At 38.0% G+C, this 13,709-nt stretch overlaps 2 protein-coding genes across 2 annotated transcripts; both read left to right on the top strand.

The window, feature by feature from the left end:
• Positions 1-1,536: 1,536 nt before the first annotated feature.
• LOC106456284 (REST corepressor 2-like) lies at positions 1,537-7,509 on the top strand. The gene is made up of 9 exons (XM_013912154.1): positions 1,537-1,638; positions 5,033-5,058; positions 5,170-5,195; positions 5,282-5,319; positions 5,696-5,786; positions 5,876-5,943; positions 6,042-6,057; positions 6,183-6,254; positions 7,472-7,509. Exons 1-9 carry the CDS (start codon positions 1,636-1,638, stop codon positions 7,507-7,509), a joined length of 378 nt encoding a protein of 125 aa, XP_013767608.1. The 5' UTR covers positions 1,537-1,635.
• Positions 7,510-8,157: 648 nt separating this feature from the next.
• Positions 8,158-12,204, top strand: LOC102199006 (B-cell linker protein). Its single transcript, XM_005738207.1, has 10 exons — positions 8,158-8,220; positions 8,329-8,404; positions 8,605-8,635; positions 8,822-8,858; positions 8,946-9,048; positions 10,068-10,105; positions 10,348-10,391; positions 11,096-11,164; positions 11,501-11,659; positions 11,767-12,204. Exons 2-10 carry the CDS (start codon positions 8,355-8,357, stop codon positions 11,881-11,883), a joined length of 648 nt encoding a protein of 215 aa, XP_005738264.1. The 5' UTR covers positions 8,158-8,220; positions 8,329-8,354; the 3' UTR covers positions 11,884-12,204.
• Positions 12,205-13,709: the final 1,505 nt, after the last annotated feature.

The following is a 13,709-nucleotide window of genomic DNA, read 5'->3' as shown; positions in this document are numbered from 1 at the left end:
TGGAGCCTTAACGCAGGAATGTTACAGCAGGACTGGATACCTCTCCTGTCAACTAGGAAGTAGAAACAGGCTCATTAAACTGGGACAGTAGAAGCCTGGAAAAATGTGGCTGGTCTGCTGAGTTTCAACTACATTCAGATGGCTGGGTCAGAATTTGGCACAACCGACATGAAAGCATGGATCCATCCTGCGTTGTATCAATGTTTCAGGCTGCTGCTGTTTCTTTGGCACACTTTGTGTTCTTTAGTACCAATTGAGAATTTTTTAAACACAACAGCCCACCTGAGTATTGTTGCTGACCATGCCCATTTCCTTATGACCATAGTTTACCAATCCCAGCTGGTTGCTGCATTTATCAGGATACACACCATGTCATGAAGCTCAGACTCTCAAACTGGTTTCTTGAGCATGACCATGAGCTCACTGTACTCGAATGCCCTCCACAGTAACCAGATCTCAATCCATTAGAAAACTTTTGGGATGCTGTCAAATGGAAGCTTCACATCATGGATGTGCAACCGACAAATCTGCAGCAACTGTGTGTTTCATTCTCGTAAACATGGACCAAAATCTCTAAGGAACATTTCCAGCACCTTGTTGAATCCATGACACAAGAATTGAATCATTTCAGAAGGCAAAAGAGGGTCTTAGTAGTAGCAAAGTGCACCTAATAAAGAGTTGAGATAATTTATGTCTCTAACATTGCCTGTTTCTAAATCACATCCTCTTTAAAATGATTTACAAGGCTTTTTTTTAAACCCTACCAATCAATTATTTATCAGTCAGAAAGGTTCATAGTCAAAATTCAAACATATATTGGAAGATGGAAATTCAAGTATTCCTAATGAAATAATGATCTTTGACAATAATAAAATTATAAAGTGATGGAAAAAGTAACAAAACTGGTTGAAAGATCCATTTAAACTGTCAAAACTGGGAACAATTTTATTATGTTAGAGCAGCAAATGTAATGTTTTACTCTTACAAGGTATAGGTTACTTTTACCAATGTAAAGGCATTTGTATTTTAATAATCCAGTGTATTCCTACACACCAAATGTGAGTGATGATTCATCAAAACATACCGAAGCATTATTTAAACCTTCACTTTCCTAGTTTAAAAAAACACAACAGTTTTCTTTTATAATAGTGCTAGAAGAAATGGCATCACTAAAGTTATGATGCCAGCATTTTGTCTCCAGGAGGTTCAATAAAGTAAATAAAAGTATCTTCAACATCACATGCTAAACGAGGTCCTATCATTTAGTTAGGAGTAATAGCTTCATTAAATACATATATACTGTGTTAATATTTTATTTTTACAGCATACAAAGAGAATGTCCTTTGCTGCCTGCAACAAATCATCAATTTCAGTTGGTTATATGACTGTTAGGTAGGGAAATTTGGAGCCATGTTCAAGCTGTGCAGGAGGTCAGTTAAAGGCAGACATTTGAGCAGCAGGTGAGGCTGTCTCTCTTACTGTTACAGGTAGGAAATGCAAATGAGTCCAGCTAGAGCTGATTCACACGGTCTCTGGCTCACACGCTTTTAATCTATAAAGCATTTGCATCCAAGGACCGAAACAAAGACATATCCTCATGACTTGAGCTGTGAGACGGGTCCCCAAGTCGTGAAAATGGTAAAGTACTGTTTAATTAAGTTTGTTATATTTTGGTTTATGGTCTGATAACTTTGGGTGGAGTGAGAAGGAAGCGAGCAGGTGTTGTCGAGGCCCACTGTAAAACTTCCATGTAGTTATTTTTAGCTCACCTTTATTTCTTCTTTGGAGTTCGGACTGTGGGAAAGATACGACGGCAGAGATCAATTTAAAGATGTGATTGTATGAGAGTTTAAAGGGTAAACAATGAAAATATCCCAGAAAACTAGCGTTGAAGGTAAACTTTTACCTGCAGGCATCTGTAACGACCAAATAAATGTCCTCTGGCAAATCAAACAAGTTTGTGTGTTGCTTGATGGTTTCCTGAAGTTATTAGATTTTGTTGGATCAAACACTGAATCACAGTTTGGGTTTGGTGCTATTTTTAATTTGCGCTTCAGTTTCACTTCCTGGTTTTCATGAGAAATTAAACGACTGTTGTTGTGATCTTTTTGTACAGTTTAGTGGAGACGTTCCCAACTCTCTCTGAGGTTCTTGTAGAGACACCGACTGACGTTCGAACTGAAATCTTTGCACGTTTAACTCTTTTATGTCTAAACATAAAATCTGCTCATACTGTATAAATGACATAGAGCTACAGAAGTATTTTGGCAACACAAAAAGTCTCTTTGCACATGTGATTCAACAGGGTTCAAGTTCCTCTTGCTTTTAGCAAACAGTTCTTGCAGGTACATTCTTCTGTACATTAACAAACATTAAACACAAAGGCGAGCTCCAGCTTTTGATGTTTGACTGCAATATAACTAGTACAGAAAAGGCAGAACATAATCTTTCCACCTTAAACAAATGTTAAATTTCATGGCAGCTGTTTGTGCAGATAGTTTCTGAGATGAAAAGTATTTTTTAATTCCTATCAAATATAATTGCTCGTGATAACAGATGAATAGTGTATTATTTGAATAATGCGTGTCTAGTCCTTGTTTGCATCAGATTTCGCTCCACAGCTGCGTGACTTTTTCCTCTTTCCTCCTGTTTACTCCCACAGACTCTGACACCACTTTTTTCAAATGCTCCGCTTTTTATAAAATTTCTCATCTACAGGTAGCGTTTTAACACCGCTCTTATTTTAAGACAAACCTTAGCATTGTCACTGTAACCTAACTCAGCCTTAACATGTAGACATGCTTGGGATTAGAGAGAATGTCGTGAATAGCTGACTAGTGATTTACTTCTCCTTTTTTATTACCTTTCCCCTGCTCCTCATTTATCAGGACTGAAACACCTGGTTCCTGACGTGTTGTGTGTACAGACAGAAAGTGATCTCTCCCTGCCTGTTTATCATCATTTACATTACATCAGCACTTCCTCTACAGCTGCCTCACGCACTGGGACGAACTCAACTTCCTGATATTACTTTTGTAGTGAATTCCACCGTCTTCTGTAACCTCAGCTGTAAACAGCTACACATAAACTTGAATTTCACAAATATTTTTAGTACACTTTTGTTTCAAAGCTTATTTTGAATAAGATGTAGCAGCAATCAAAAGCCAGACAGATCATTCATGAGGATACAGTTGGGAAAAGTTGACATATCTTCATCATGGGCATGAATGTCATGGCAGTTTTGGCTTTTTAAAAACTGCTCCTTTTTTCAGGTGGGAATGATTGTATAACATACACAGTTAAAAAAAGAAGAATTGGATGCAAAAAGTCCAATTTATTCTAATGCACACAGGGTCAAAAGTATAAAAATATTGATAGACCCTGCTGGTATTTGGTTAAATGTTCCAAATCAAGCTGGACGCCAACCAGACACTTTTGTTAACCTTCACCAAGCATAGTCTGTCTTCAAGGCTGACCACTCCTCACGGCAGAATTGGTAGAGTCTATCTACACTAGCTGGCTTCCTGGCACAGACCTTGCTTTTAAGTGTTGCTCACAAATTTTCAGATGGGTTGCCATCAGAAGGTCAATGTTAGCCCGCTTTATCAAGTCCAAAACCAGTTTTGTTGTGTTTTGAGGATCATTGCCCTGCTGGAACATCCAACTTAACCAAGTTTTAACTGTCTGCTGTTTGATTTGGAGTGAAGTTGAAGAATTCATTCTCTATTATTCCAACAAATTGTGTGACAGGTGGTACAGTGTCCTTAGTTTTGAAAGCCTCACCTTTATGTCCTTCCTAATATTGTGGCCAAATTGCTAAATCTTTGTCTAATGTGACCAAAAAAGCTTATTTTGCTTGTCCATGTGGGGAGCTGTAAATGTCAGTTGAATTTGAAGTTGTTGATTTTGCAGCAGGTTTGTTTTTCTTTTTTCGTCAGCACCCTCACTGTTCACGGCAATTTGAAACTCACTTCAAACCCAAATCATCACACTTGCAGCAGTTAGTTGTTTGAGCTGATGTGCTGTGTTTGGTTTCCCAAATGTGGCACTGTGCATCATAGGATACGATACAGGATAGTACTGTTATAAGCTTTGGCATTTATCATGAAAACTGACACCTGCTGAGTCACAGATGTAGCTCCTGGGATTTGGCCATTTCTCTGAGCTTTGCACAGTCAGACCTTGGAGTGAATTTGCTGGGACATCCATGTCTGGGAAGATTGTCACACTGTGTTAACACAATCGTGAAAACTGTAAAGAAACAAATTGCCAAAACTTCTGCTTTTACAGAGCTGCTCATACTTGCCCTGTGAAAACTTTCTTTTTTATGGGACTTTATGTTTAGGGTGGTGGAAACAGTGAATACAGCAGGTGTTCTGTAATCATGGGCTTTATGGACAATAAAGGAGGCACGTTTCAGGAAAGAAGAAAAACCAGCTTTAGATTATCAAGCAAATTATGTCATATAATAATTATTTAATGTCTACAGAAAAAACAGTGTATGCTTGGCCAGTGAAAGCGCTTATAGGTAATTGCAAAAAGACAATTTTATGTCTTTTATTTAATGTTGGGAAGTTTTAAAAGATAGATATTCTTATATGATTGTTTACAGAACTGTGTCCTATCCTACTGTATTTTCATATATTATATTGGCAGATAAAAGATTAATATATCTCTGAGAGTAAATTACACCACAAAAACATACCCTACAAACATTTTGAAGTATTTACATCCTGTGTAAAATGATACAGTGATACCTCAGGTGCTATTTTGTACTGTGTTTTTGTCTCCTTTTCTGTACCAAATAAAGCTCCATTGTTATGTGACCTTATCCAAAGAGGGAAACTGACTCAGACAGATAGATGAAGCTGATAAGTAACTGAAAGTAAATCATTAAGCATGCAGTTTAAGAATAATGGGCTGTGTCACATAGAGACAGCTAAATATCTGTGTTTCTGTCGCTCTGCATCTACTCGTCTCATGAAATCTGGGTATTTGTTCACTAATTTCTGTGGTTTCTGGTGTTTTTCAGAGTTTCTTTGGAAGACTGAAGAACCTGTGAGTATCATGACCAAGACAGAAATCTCATTCATTCTCATTCTTTCCTGCTAAATGCTTATTGTATTAAAGTATTCTCTGTCCATGTCTTTTCTCCCTTCTTCCTTTCAGTCCTCCAGCTCCTCCTAGGAGGACAGGTGGGATTTGTTTTCACTTTATTAAAGCTGCTTTGATGCCTTTTGTACATCTCTTATGTTCATTCATGTATGCTTGTGTCCTACAGATAACAATGCAGCATTTGGGTGGCCGGAGGACGAATTTGTAAGTAGGAAGAGAACAAGTTCTTAAATTGCGTGTGTGTGGTTTATAATAGGTTTGTTATATTTTTGTACTTTTTCATTCAAGTTTTGGGCATTTTTAGGGGCAGGATTTAAGTACTGAATAGGCCAAAAACAATACGTATTGTGAAGGGAGCTGACGCACAATCAAGCAGACATCCCGGTCTTAATAATAACAATACGCAGCAATGCTTTATCATGATAAAACTAAATAGCTTTACAATATTAGAGCAGGGTACACACTGAACAGAACAGCAGTCTATCTCATGGCAGCCATACTGCTAAAATATTAAAGTTTTATAGTTTGTTTGGAAATAATTGTTAAGATTGTTAAGATTACCAACCTTTTCTCACGGCAGGATGATGACAACGACATGTATGAAGCTCCTCCCTGTGAGCGACCGGCTGTCAAAGTGCCACCGAGAGCAGTGGAGGAGAATGTTTATCTGGGTAACATCTGAGTCTGGCAAACTTCAGCACAGATACCGCAGACAGTGAAACACGGTCTTTTCCCCTGAAATTCTTTCTGTTTTTTGCAGAGAGGACTTCCAAACCTGGTGTAACACCGAGGCAGGTTGCACCTCCACCCAGACCAAGCAAATCCTCGGTAATAAAAGCTCAGGGTCTATTTCTTTGTGCCTGTCAACATAGATGTTTTACCATGTTGTAACTGTTTTTTTCATTCGGAAACCTTCGCAACGGCAGGATGCCATCAGCAAACGTAAGTGACTCAGCTCTGTTTGATGATTTTTTAAAATCTCATCAGTCCTTTTTTCCCCCTCTACATTTTTACGCTTTCATTTGTGTACTTTAATGAATCACATAAATACATTTATCTCTCTCCAGCACCTGAGGTCATTAGAAGTGATAAGCCAGGGAGGAAGAAGATGCCGCTTCAGACAGTCCCTGTAGAGGAAGGTAATCAGCACCAACACAAAATATTATTTTAAAGGAAGAGCGCACCAGAGTGTAACTGAGTGAAAACTGACTGTGAGGAAGATTCTTTAAGGGGTGATATGGGTGCTTCTACTACTACTTCTTATAATAATAATAATAATATTAATGAAGACTATACTGTGTTTATGAGTTTATTAGCGATGTGGTATTTCCAAAAGCTGCTTGATAAACTCAGGTTGCCAAACACTTGTAGCCTCTGCTTGATGTTTCCAGCAGCAACATAATTTGGAGCTGTGAGCAAAACAAAGAGGAGAGTGCCACCTGCTGTAGTGCCACTGAGCTGCATATTAAACATTACAAAATAAGATGCAAGAACCCAAAAACTGCAGGCCTCAGAACAATCTTCTGCATTTCAAAATGATGAATATCTCAGTTTTTTTCCTTTCAATCTACACTCAAATACATTCACTCAAATATAAATCATATTACATACGGTGTTTTTTTTTAATAATTTTGGGTTGGGAAAATGCTTTTAAGCAGAATGGGTTTTTCCATTGCTCACCCCAGTTTGTATTGATGCATCTCTTATGGAAACGAAGAGCTTCAGCTGACACTGATTGCTGTGTAAAATGGGAAAACGACCAGGATGTTGATGCTAATATTTAGTGAAGTAGAAAAAAAAATCTGAAAATGTAAACAGGCCTATTTTTCATTTGAATATTGCGTATTTTAAGTATGTTACATAGGTAAAATAGATTTGTGGTAGTCACTTTCATTGCTGGTGCTGTGTCGTAAACAGACGACTAACTTAAGCTCCTACCTGGCGTCCACATACTGTATGTGGACATCACATTTTAGCTTATTTAGACCAAAATACTCAATTTTGCTCTGCAAGGGCCTGATATCCACTTATGAGGACATTATACTGCTACTGTTCTATCAAAATTTTAAATAAGTATCCTCAGATGTGGCTCTTATTTTTCTTAAAAACAAAAATAAGGTAAAAAAAAAATCTGATAATTCTTTGTTTTTACATTCATCGGGCCCCAATTTGCCCAAATATCAAAGAGAAATTAAAAATGCATGCCGTGGAAGAGTTCGGGTCTTAGGAGGTTAAGGATTATTCTAATTACTTACTGTATAGGTGCTTCATTCTGTGTGCACATGCTGGTAAGCATCACCACTGTATATTTGTGATATGGCAACATAGATCACTAGTCTTTTTTTCTGCATTTCAGATGTGTACCTGGATCCAACTGAAGAACCGGTGACTTAAACATTATTATGTTTTCTTTTTCTTTTGTGTGTAATAATATACACACAAAAGAGTGTCAGTTTGAGTGTGTGTGTGGGAGATGCAAGGAGTCACCCACGACATGTCTGCACTCAGAGGGGGCTGTTGTTTCTTAAGGGCCTTTTATAAGCAGTCAGTTGTCTTTTGCTACACCAACAACTACATAAATGTACCAATACCCATGCATCTTCTTCTGGATGGATGGGTATTCTGGGGCTGGAGCCTATCCCAGCTACCATAGGGGAAGAGGCGGGGTACACCCTGAACAGGTCGCCAGTGTGTCACAGGACACGGCCATTCGCACGCACATTCACACCCATAGGCAATTTAGAATCACCAAATAACCTAAACCCACTAACTGCATGTTTCTCTGTAGTAGCCAGAAAGAATGCACACAAACATGGGGAGAACATGCAAAGTCCACACAGAAAGGTCCCGGTCAGATGGTGGGGTCAAACTCCGGACTGTCTTAGTGTGAAGCAACAACCATGCCTAGATAAACATTTACATGAACATTAAATCTTAGATAAGTCACTAATACCAAAAGCCAATAATACCTGCACAGCTGCATGAATGTAATTTGATGTTTTCTTCTGTATGGAGAAGGTTAATGCCCCTTTGCATATCATATTTGTTGGTTTGCGTTACAGGACGACGATGATGATGATGACCTTTATTTAGAACCAGAAGCAGGTAAGTTCAAACACACTACATAGGCAGTAGTTCTGAGGCATTGATTACAAGTTTATATGAAAGTGTTTGAAAACCGGAAGTTACTTTTACTTTCCCCCCTCTCTCCAGCTTGCTCTCCTCCCCCGCGTGGGCCCATGAAGATGCCTCTGTCTCCCAGGACACCGGCACCTGCTCAAATACCCTTGTAAGTTCATCTCACTCTGTTTCAAAGCAGCTTTCATCCTATTTGCAGGCAAGCTATGATACAATATGTCTTTATAGCTGTGCATTCTAGACAATCATGTGCATTTTTTAATGCAAATATGGTATTTATAATAGGGAAATTATGTTTTAAAGTCCTGGTAGTAAATATGCAATAAACATTAGCCCTCTCACTGTCTGCAGGAAGAAGCCTTCAATTCCCAGAGATAAGTCTGTGAGTGTGTCTATTAATCTCTGTGCTTCATCTTTAATTTTCTTATGCTAAGCTGGGTCCTGATTTAAAGTAAGCTGTCAGGATACAAGATGAATTTTTAAATTCTTACCCCATATTCCCATTTCCAGTGTCTGAAATTAAACTTACAGGTATGACACAGCAGTAACATTTATTCCCTTTTTCCAGAATTTTGTTTTGCCTCCATTAGAGGACAGAAAAAGAGGTCAGAACCACATCTTCCTTGCTAATTAAATAGATCCAGACAGCTCACAGTCAAAAGATATAAGGAGTACATACATTGCTTCTATAGGTCCTTCGGCAGAAGAGAAACGTCCCACTTTTGCAAAGCCCCCTCCACCAATTCCTGGTGCTAAGCCGCATCTGCCAGCAATCCTGAAGGAACCTAAAGCCAGGTAAGAGCTGACAAATACAAAGAATTTGTGCATCTATCTATACTGTGTATATATTGTACAACTTGTGACTAAAACATTCTGGGAACATCTTAATTGGGTGGTTTTTTCCTTCAAAGTCAGCTTCACATGCATGTCTGGTGATTTTGTTTTACTTCTTTTATGTCCGCTTTGGTTCTTAAGATAGGTAGAGCTGTTCATGTGTCACTAGCATTACAGCATAGCATGCATATGGCTTATTTAGTGAGTCACAAATACACAAACGTTTTATGGTTTTACTACTGTTTACTTTCAGTTGCAACTGGGAACTCAAATTTCAAAGTTATTCAGGAACACCATAATTGTATGATGATGAAATTTACTTCACTGAGACCCTAATGGACTCACAGAAAGTATTATTCTTTTCTTACAGTTGTTCTGTATGAGGAAACCGCTGCTTGCTTCTGCTGTTACATTGGGAATTTGTAGGGATTCACTCACTTTTAGTGCTAGCCTCAAGTGGCCATTAAAGGAACTGCAATTTTTGACATTTCTTTAGTGTTGTGCCAAAAAGTAATTTCAGATGTGTTTTTTAAGTGTAATGTCATTGCTTATGTTAGTGTAGACTGTAGTATATGAAGGGATTATATATAACGTAAAGAAATGACACATTTTACAGGTATTGTTATGACACTGGGTTATTGTACCTACATTACAATCAAACCACTCCCTTCTTCCCAAAAACACATCTTTATAGAACTTCTAGAACTTCTTTATAGACTTCTAACGTGTGATAGGCTCAGAATGCCTTTATCTCGTTAATGATACATATACTTGATGTGTATTTCACAGATTGTAAGCCAACAAATAATTTACACCTTAAATACAGGCAATGATTTTTTTTGGGTGGATTATCACTTTCTGGCACAGCACCTGACCCTGAGGTTATCACTAGAGCTGACCCCCATCCACAAGACCTGCAAGTGTGTGCATGTCAGAATTAAAGTTAGTGTCTAATGTTAGCCTTCTTTTCTATTTTTCAGCCCTCCAAATCCCCCAATACCAGACACTAAGCCTGTGGGTAAGCTCAGTTTTCTTTTTTAAGTCTCTATTAAATCCAAAGGGGTGACTGATGATCATTTTGAGTATATTTATATTTGCACTTTGATGTAATCGAAACACAGTTTTCATCATACTTAAAAAACGAAAAAACAAAACAAAACAAACAAACAAAAAACAACCAACAAAACATTTGACTGTTGCCAAATACAGATTTCCCATGAACTTGTGCTTGACAAACAACTTATCTTTATGTGTTTTAAGCCTCCTATGGTGGTATGAGGGTAACCAGACATAACAGCCTGGAGGTAAGAGGTGAACTGTAACTTAGCTAAAAGTACTTATACAATGATGTGAAAATCAAAAATCCTGAATTCAAAAGACCCCCCCCCCCAAAAAAAACAACCCAAAAACAAAACAAAACAATTTCTCTTATTGAGGAAAAGAAAATCTCTCTATATATGTATATCATTCTTAGTGTAGTGGTTTACACATTCACTTATCGAAGGAGACACAATCCCAAATATCTACGCATAGCAAATTTCAATAGATATATGAGACATGTTTTATAGGTGCGCAGGTAGAGAAGTGTTATATAAGAACCAAACATTTAACCAAGTTTGAGATGTTTGAGATGCATGAGAAACATTTTTAAACAGAAAATCTTAATTTGAGAAATGACTGGTAAACTTCACATTCATGTAGTAGAATATTTACTACGAAATGTAATGATTTAGTAAATAGTATAGTTCAAATTCGTCCTCATGTAGAGAAGGTTAGTAAATGCACTTATACTTCACATTGTTCTGTCTCCCTATGCTCGCTTTCTTTTTGTGTCTTTCCCCTCACGTCCCAGCTGATTGGCTGCCCCTCCTTGAATACTTTCAGTTTTTTACCTTACAGTATTGAAGTGACTTCAATACTGTTGTTGTGATTATACTATATAAACAATCCTGCATTAAAGTGGGTTTGATTCTCTTATTGATATATCTGCTGTATGTTTATATTTCAGGATAGAGAATGGTTTGCTGGTGACTGCAACAGAAAGACAGCAGAGGATCTCTTACAGAGAATCAACAAGGTAAACCTGGTAGTTTTAAAGTGATATAAAAAAAATAATGATGGTATGTCTCGCTGACACTCAAACATAAAACTCAAACGAAAGCTAAACCTAAGTCAGACAGCTTCAGGGCTCCATGGCAGTGATTTATTTTCCATTTCCTCCACTTACTCTCCCTTATGCATGTAGAGTCTTTTTACATTCCCCCAATTCATTCCACGATTCATCCATTTATCAGTTTTAGTTGTAGCCTGCTTGACTATTCTTTCATATCTGTCAAGGTTTCCTAAGATGTTCTTTTACATCTAGTTTTATTTATTAGATTTTCTTCTTCTCCTCCCTTTCTCCTTATTGCAGGACGGTGCCTTTCTCATCCGATACAGCTCTGCCCAGAGCACTCACCAACCCTACACCCTTGCCGTGCTTTACCAGCAGAAGGTGTACAATGTTCCCATTCGCTTCCTGGTGGAAACTAAAGCCTATGCCCTTGGAAAGGAAGGAAAAAAGAACGAAGAGGTGAAAAGACAAAGCAGGATATAAAAATTCAGGAGTTACTGAAGCCTATGAAGAATTCCGGGCATAATTTAATCACACTTCTCTCTTTATCTTCTGCTTTCTCTTAGACTTTCAACAGCCTGGATGAAATGATTTCTTACCACAAGAATAACCAACTGCTGCTGATTGACAGCAGGAGCCAGGCCAAGCACACAGCACATTTAACCCACCCTGTATGCACTTAAAACTACATTGAAACAACCTGTTCAGACGAATCATGAGGATAATGGCACAATCACTTACTGCAGGGCTACTGGGTGTCAATCCCAGAAATGTAGTTTCATCTTTATGGAATCTATAACACATAGTACTTTTTTTCATTTTAAATAAGGGAAAGGAGACAGGGTAACTTTCAGTGCACCGAGTGGTCGAAAATCCTCAGTGACACACTGCCTCAAGATAGCATGAAGTTCAGAGCTCGTCAACTTCGGTGCCTGTTTGCACCATATTGTCATAGTAATGAATAGTTAACTGTTGATGGTAGGCTCTAGCTGTGAGGATGTTTAGCCTTACTGTCATCACTTTTAAAAATACAAAAGCTAAAGTTCTGCTGTTATGAAGCATTAAAATGTCTCAAGAGCTTCACAGAATGCAGCTAATATCTATCTATCTATCTATCTATCTATCTATCTATCTATCTATCTATCTATCTATCTATCTATCTATCTATCTATCTATCTATCTACACTACAAGTTTGAATTTAATTGTGTCTTTCCATTTGGTTATTTTAATGACTTTGACCTATTATATTATGTGTACTCTGCCTTTTCAGTGTATTGTTGTAGTAATTTGTGCAAAACAGACCAAAACTTTACATTTTATCATTTTCCTCATACGCTTATCTATGTTTACTATTCCTCTTTAATAACCACGATTTGCCCTAGATCCCATAACTGAAAATAAGTCTTTATTTGCGGTTTTTGTGATTTATGTTATTCTTTCAGAGAGTTAAGTACTTTGCAAATGACTGATGTTACTTGAAGTCCTTTAAGTAAACTCAAAAACCTGAATGTTTAAAATCTTTGCTTGTGGTATATCCTGGTTTCTGTGGGTGTATGAGAGCTGCATGCTTCCTGTGAGGATTAATCATAAAACCAACCCTAAAACCACCTGATAGAACAATTACTGTGATACTGTATGAAGAAGTCAGGAGTCTCCCAGCTCCCAGTTTGCATACGTGAGACAGCTGCTCTCTACTTTTAAAGCTAAAATAAACTTTCTTTTTTAATAAAGGTTTTATTTAGGGCTGGATCAGGTGATCCTGAACCATGTCTTAGTTATGCTGCAATAGACTTGGCCTGCTCTGTGTGTGTGTGTGTGTGTGTGTGTGTGGAGGTGAGGGTCTTTTCATGTTGCACTGAGACTTTCTTCTTCACTTGCAGCTTTTCTTTTTCAATGTGCTTATACACCACTATTGCATTTAACCATTATCAATGATTAAACTCTGTCTCCAACTGTGTGCAGAACCTCCCTGAGTCTGGTTTTGGACTGGAGGTTCTTCCTGCTTTTACAGTGTTTTTCCTTCCTAAACTCACCAGGTGCTTGCTCACACATCTTTGTCTAATTTGTGTTTCTTTCTAATATTGTAGATGAAAGAATAAAATATGGTGGTGAGACCTCATATGATGTGTTATGTATTGTTTGGAGATGGTGGCACTGATAAAAACACAGAAGGCCAAGCTGGACGTGGCAGACCCTTGGAGAAGGGTGTGAACAGAATGGATAAGATTAGGTATGAATACATCAGCGTGACAGTAGTTTGGAGATAAGGTTAGAGAGACTAGACTGAGACTGTTTGGATGTGTGCAGAGGAGGTATAGTGGATATGTTGGATAAAGGATGCGGAATATGGAGCACCAGGGAGGAAGAAAAGAGGCAGATGATTCGCTGGGGCGACCCCTAAAGAGAGCAGCCAAAAGAAGAAGACAAAGAAGAAGAATTAGTATGTGATTTATCAACAAAAGTGTCAATTTGCATTATACAGGGAGTGCAGAAATATTAGGCAAGTTG

The sequence above is a fragment of the Pundamilia nyererei genome, unplaced genomic scaffold, assembly GCF_000239375.1.
Source record: "Pundamilia nyererei isolate P.nyererei 1_Seehausen unplaced genomic scaffold, PunNye1.0 scaffold00082, whole genome shotgun sequence".
NCBI classification, from domain to species: domain Eukaryota; kingdom Metazoa; phylum Chordata; class Actinopteri; order Cichliformes; family Cichlidae; genus Pundamilia; species Pundamilia nyererei.
The sequence above is the reverse complement of the archived record's forward strand: the minus strand, read 5'-3'. Positions and strand labels throughout refer to the sequence as shown.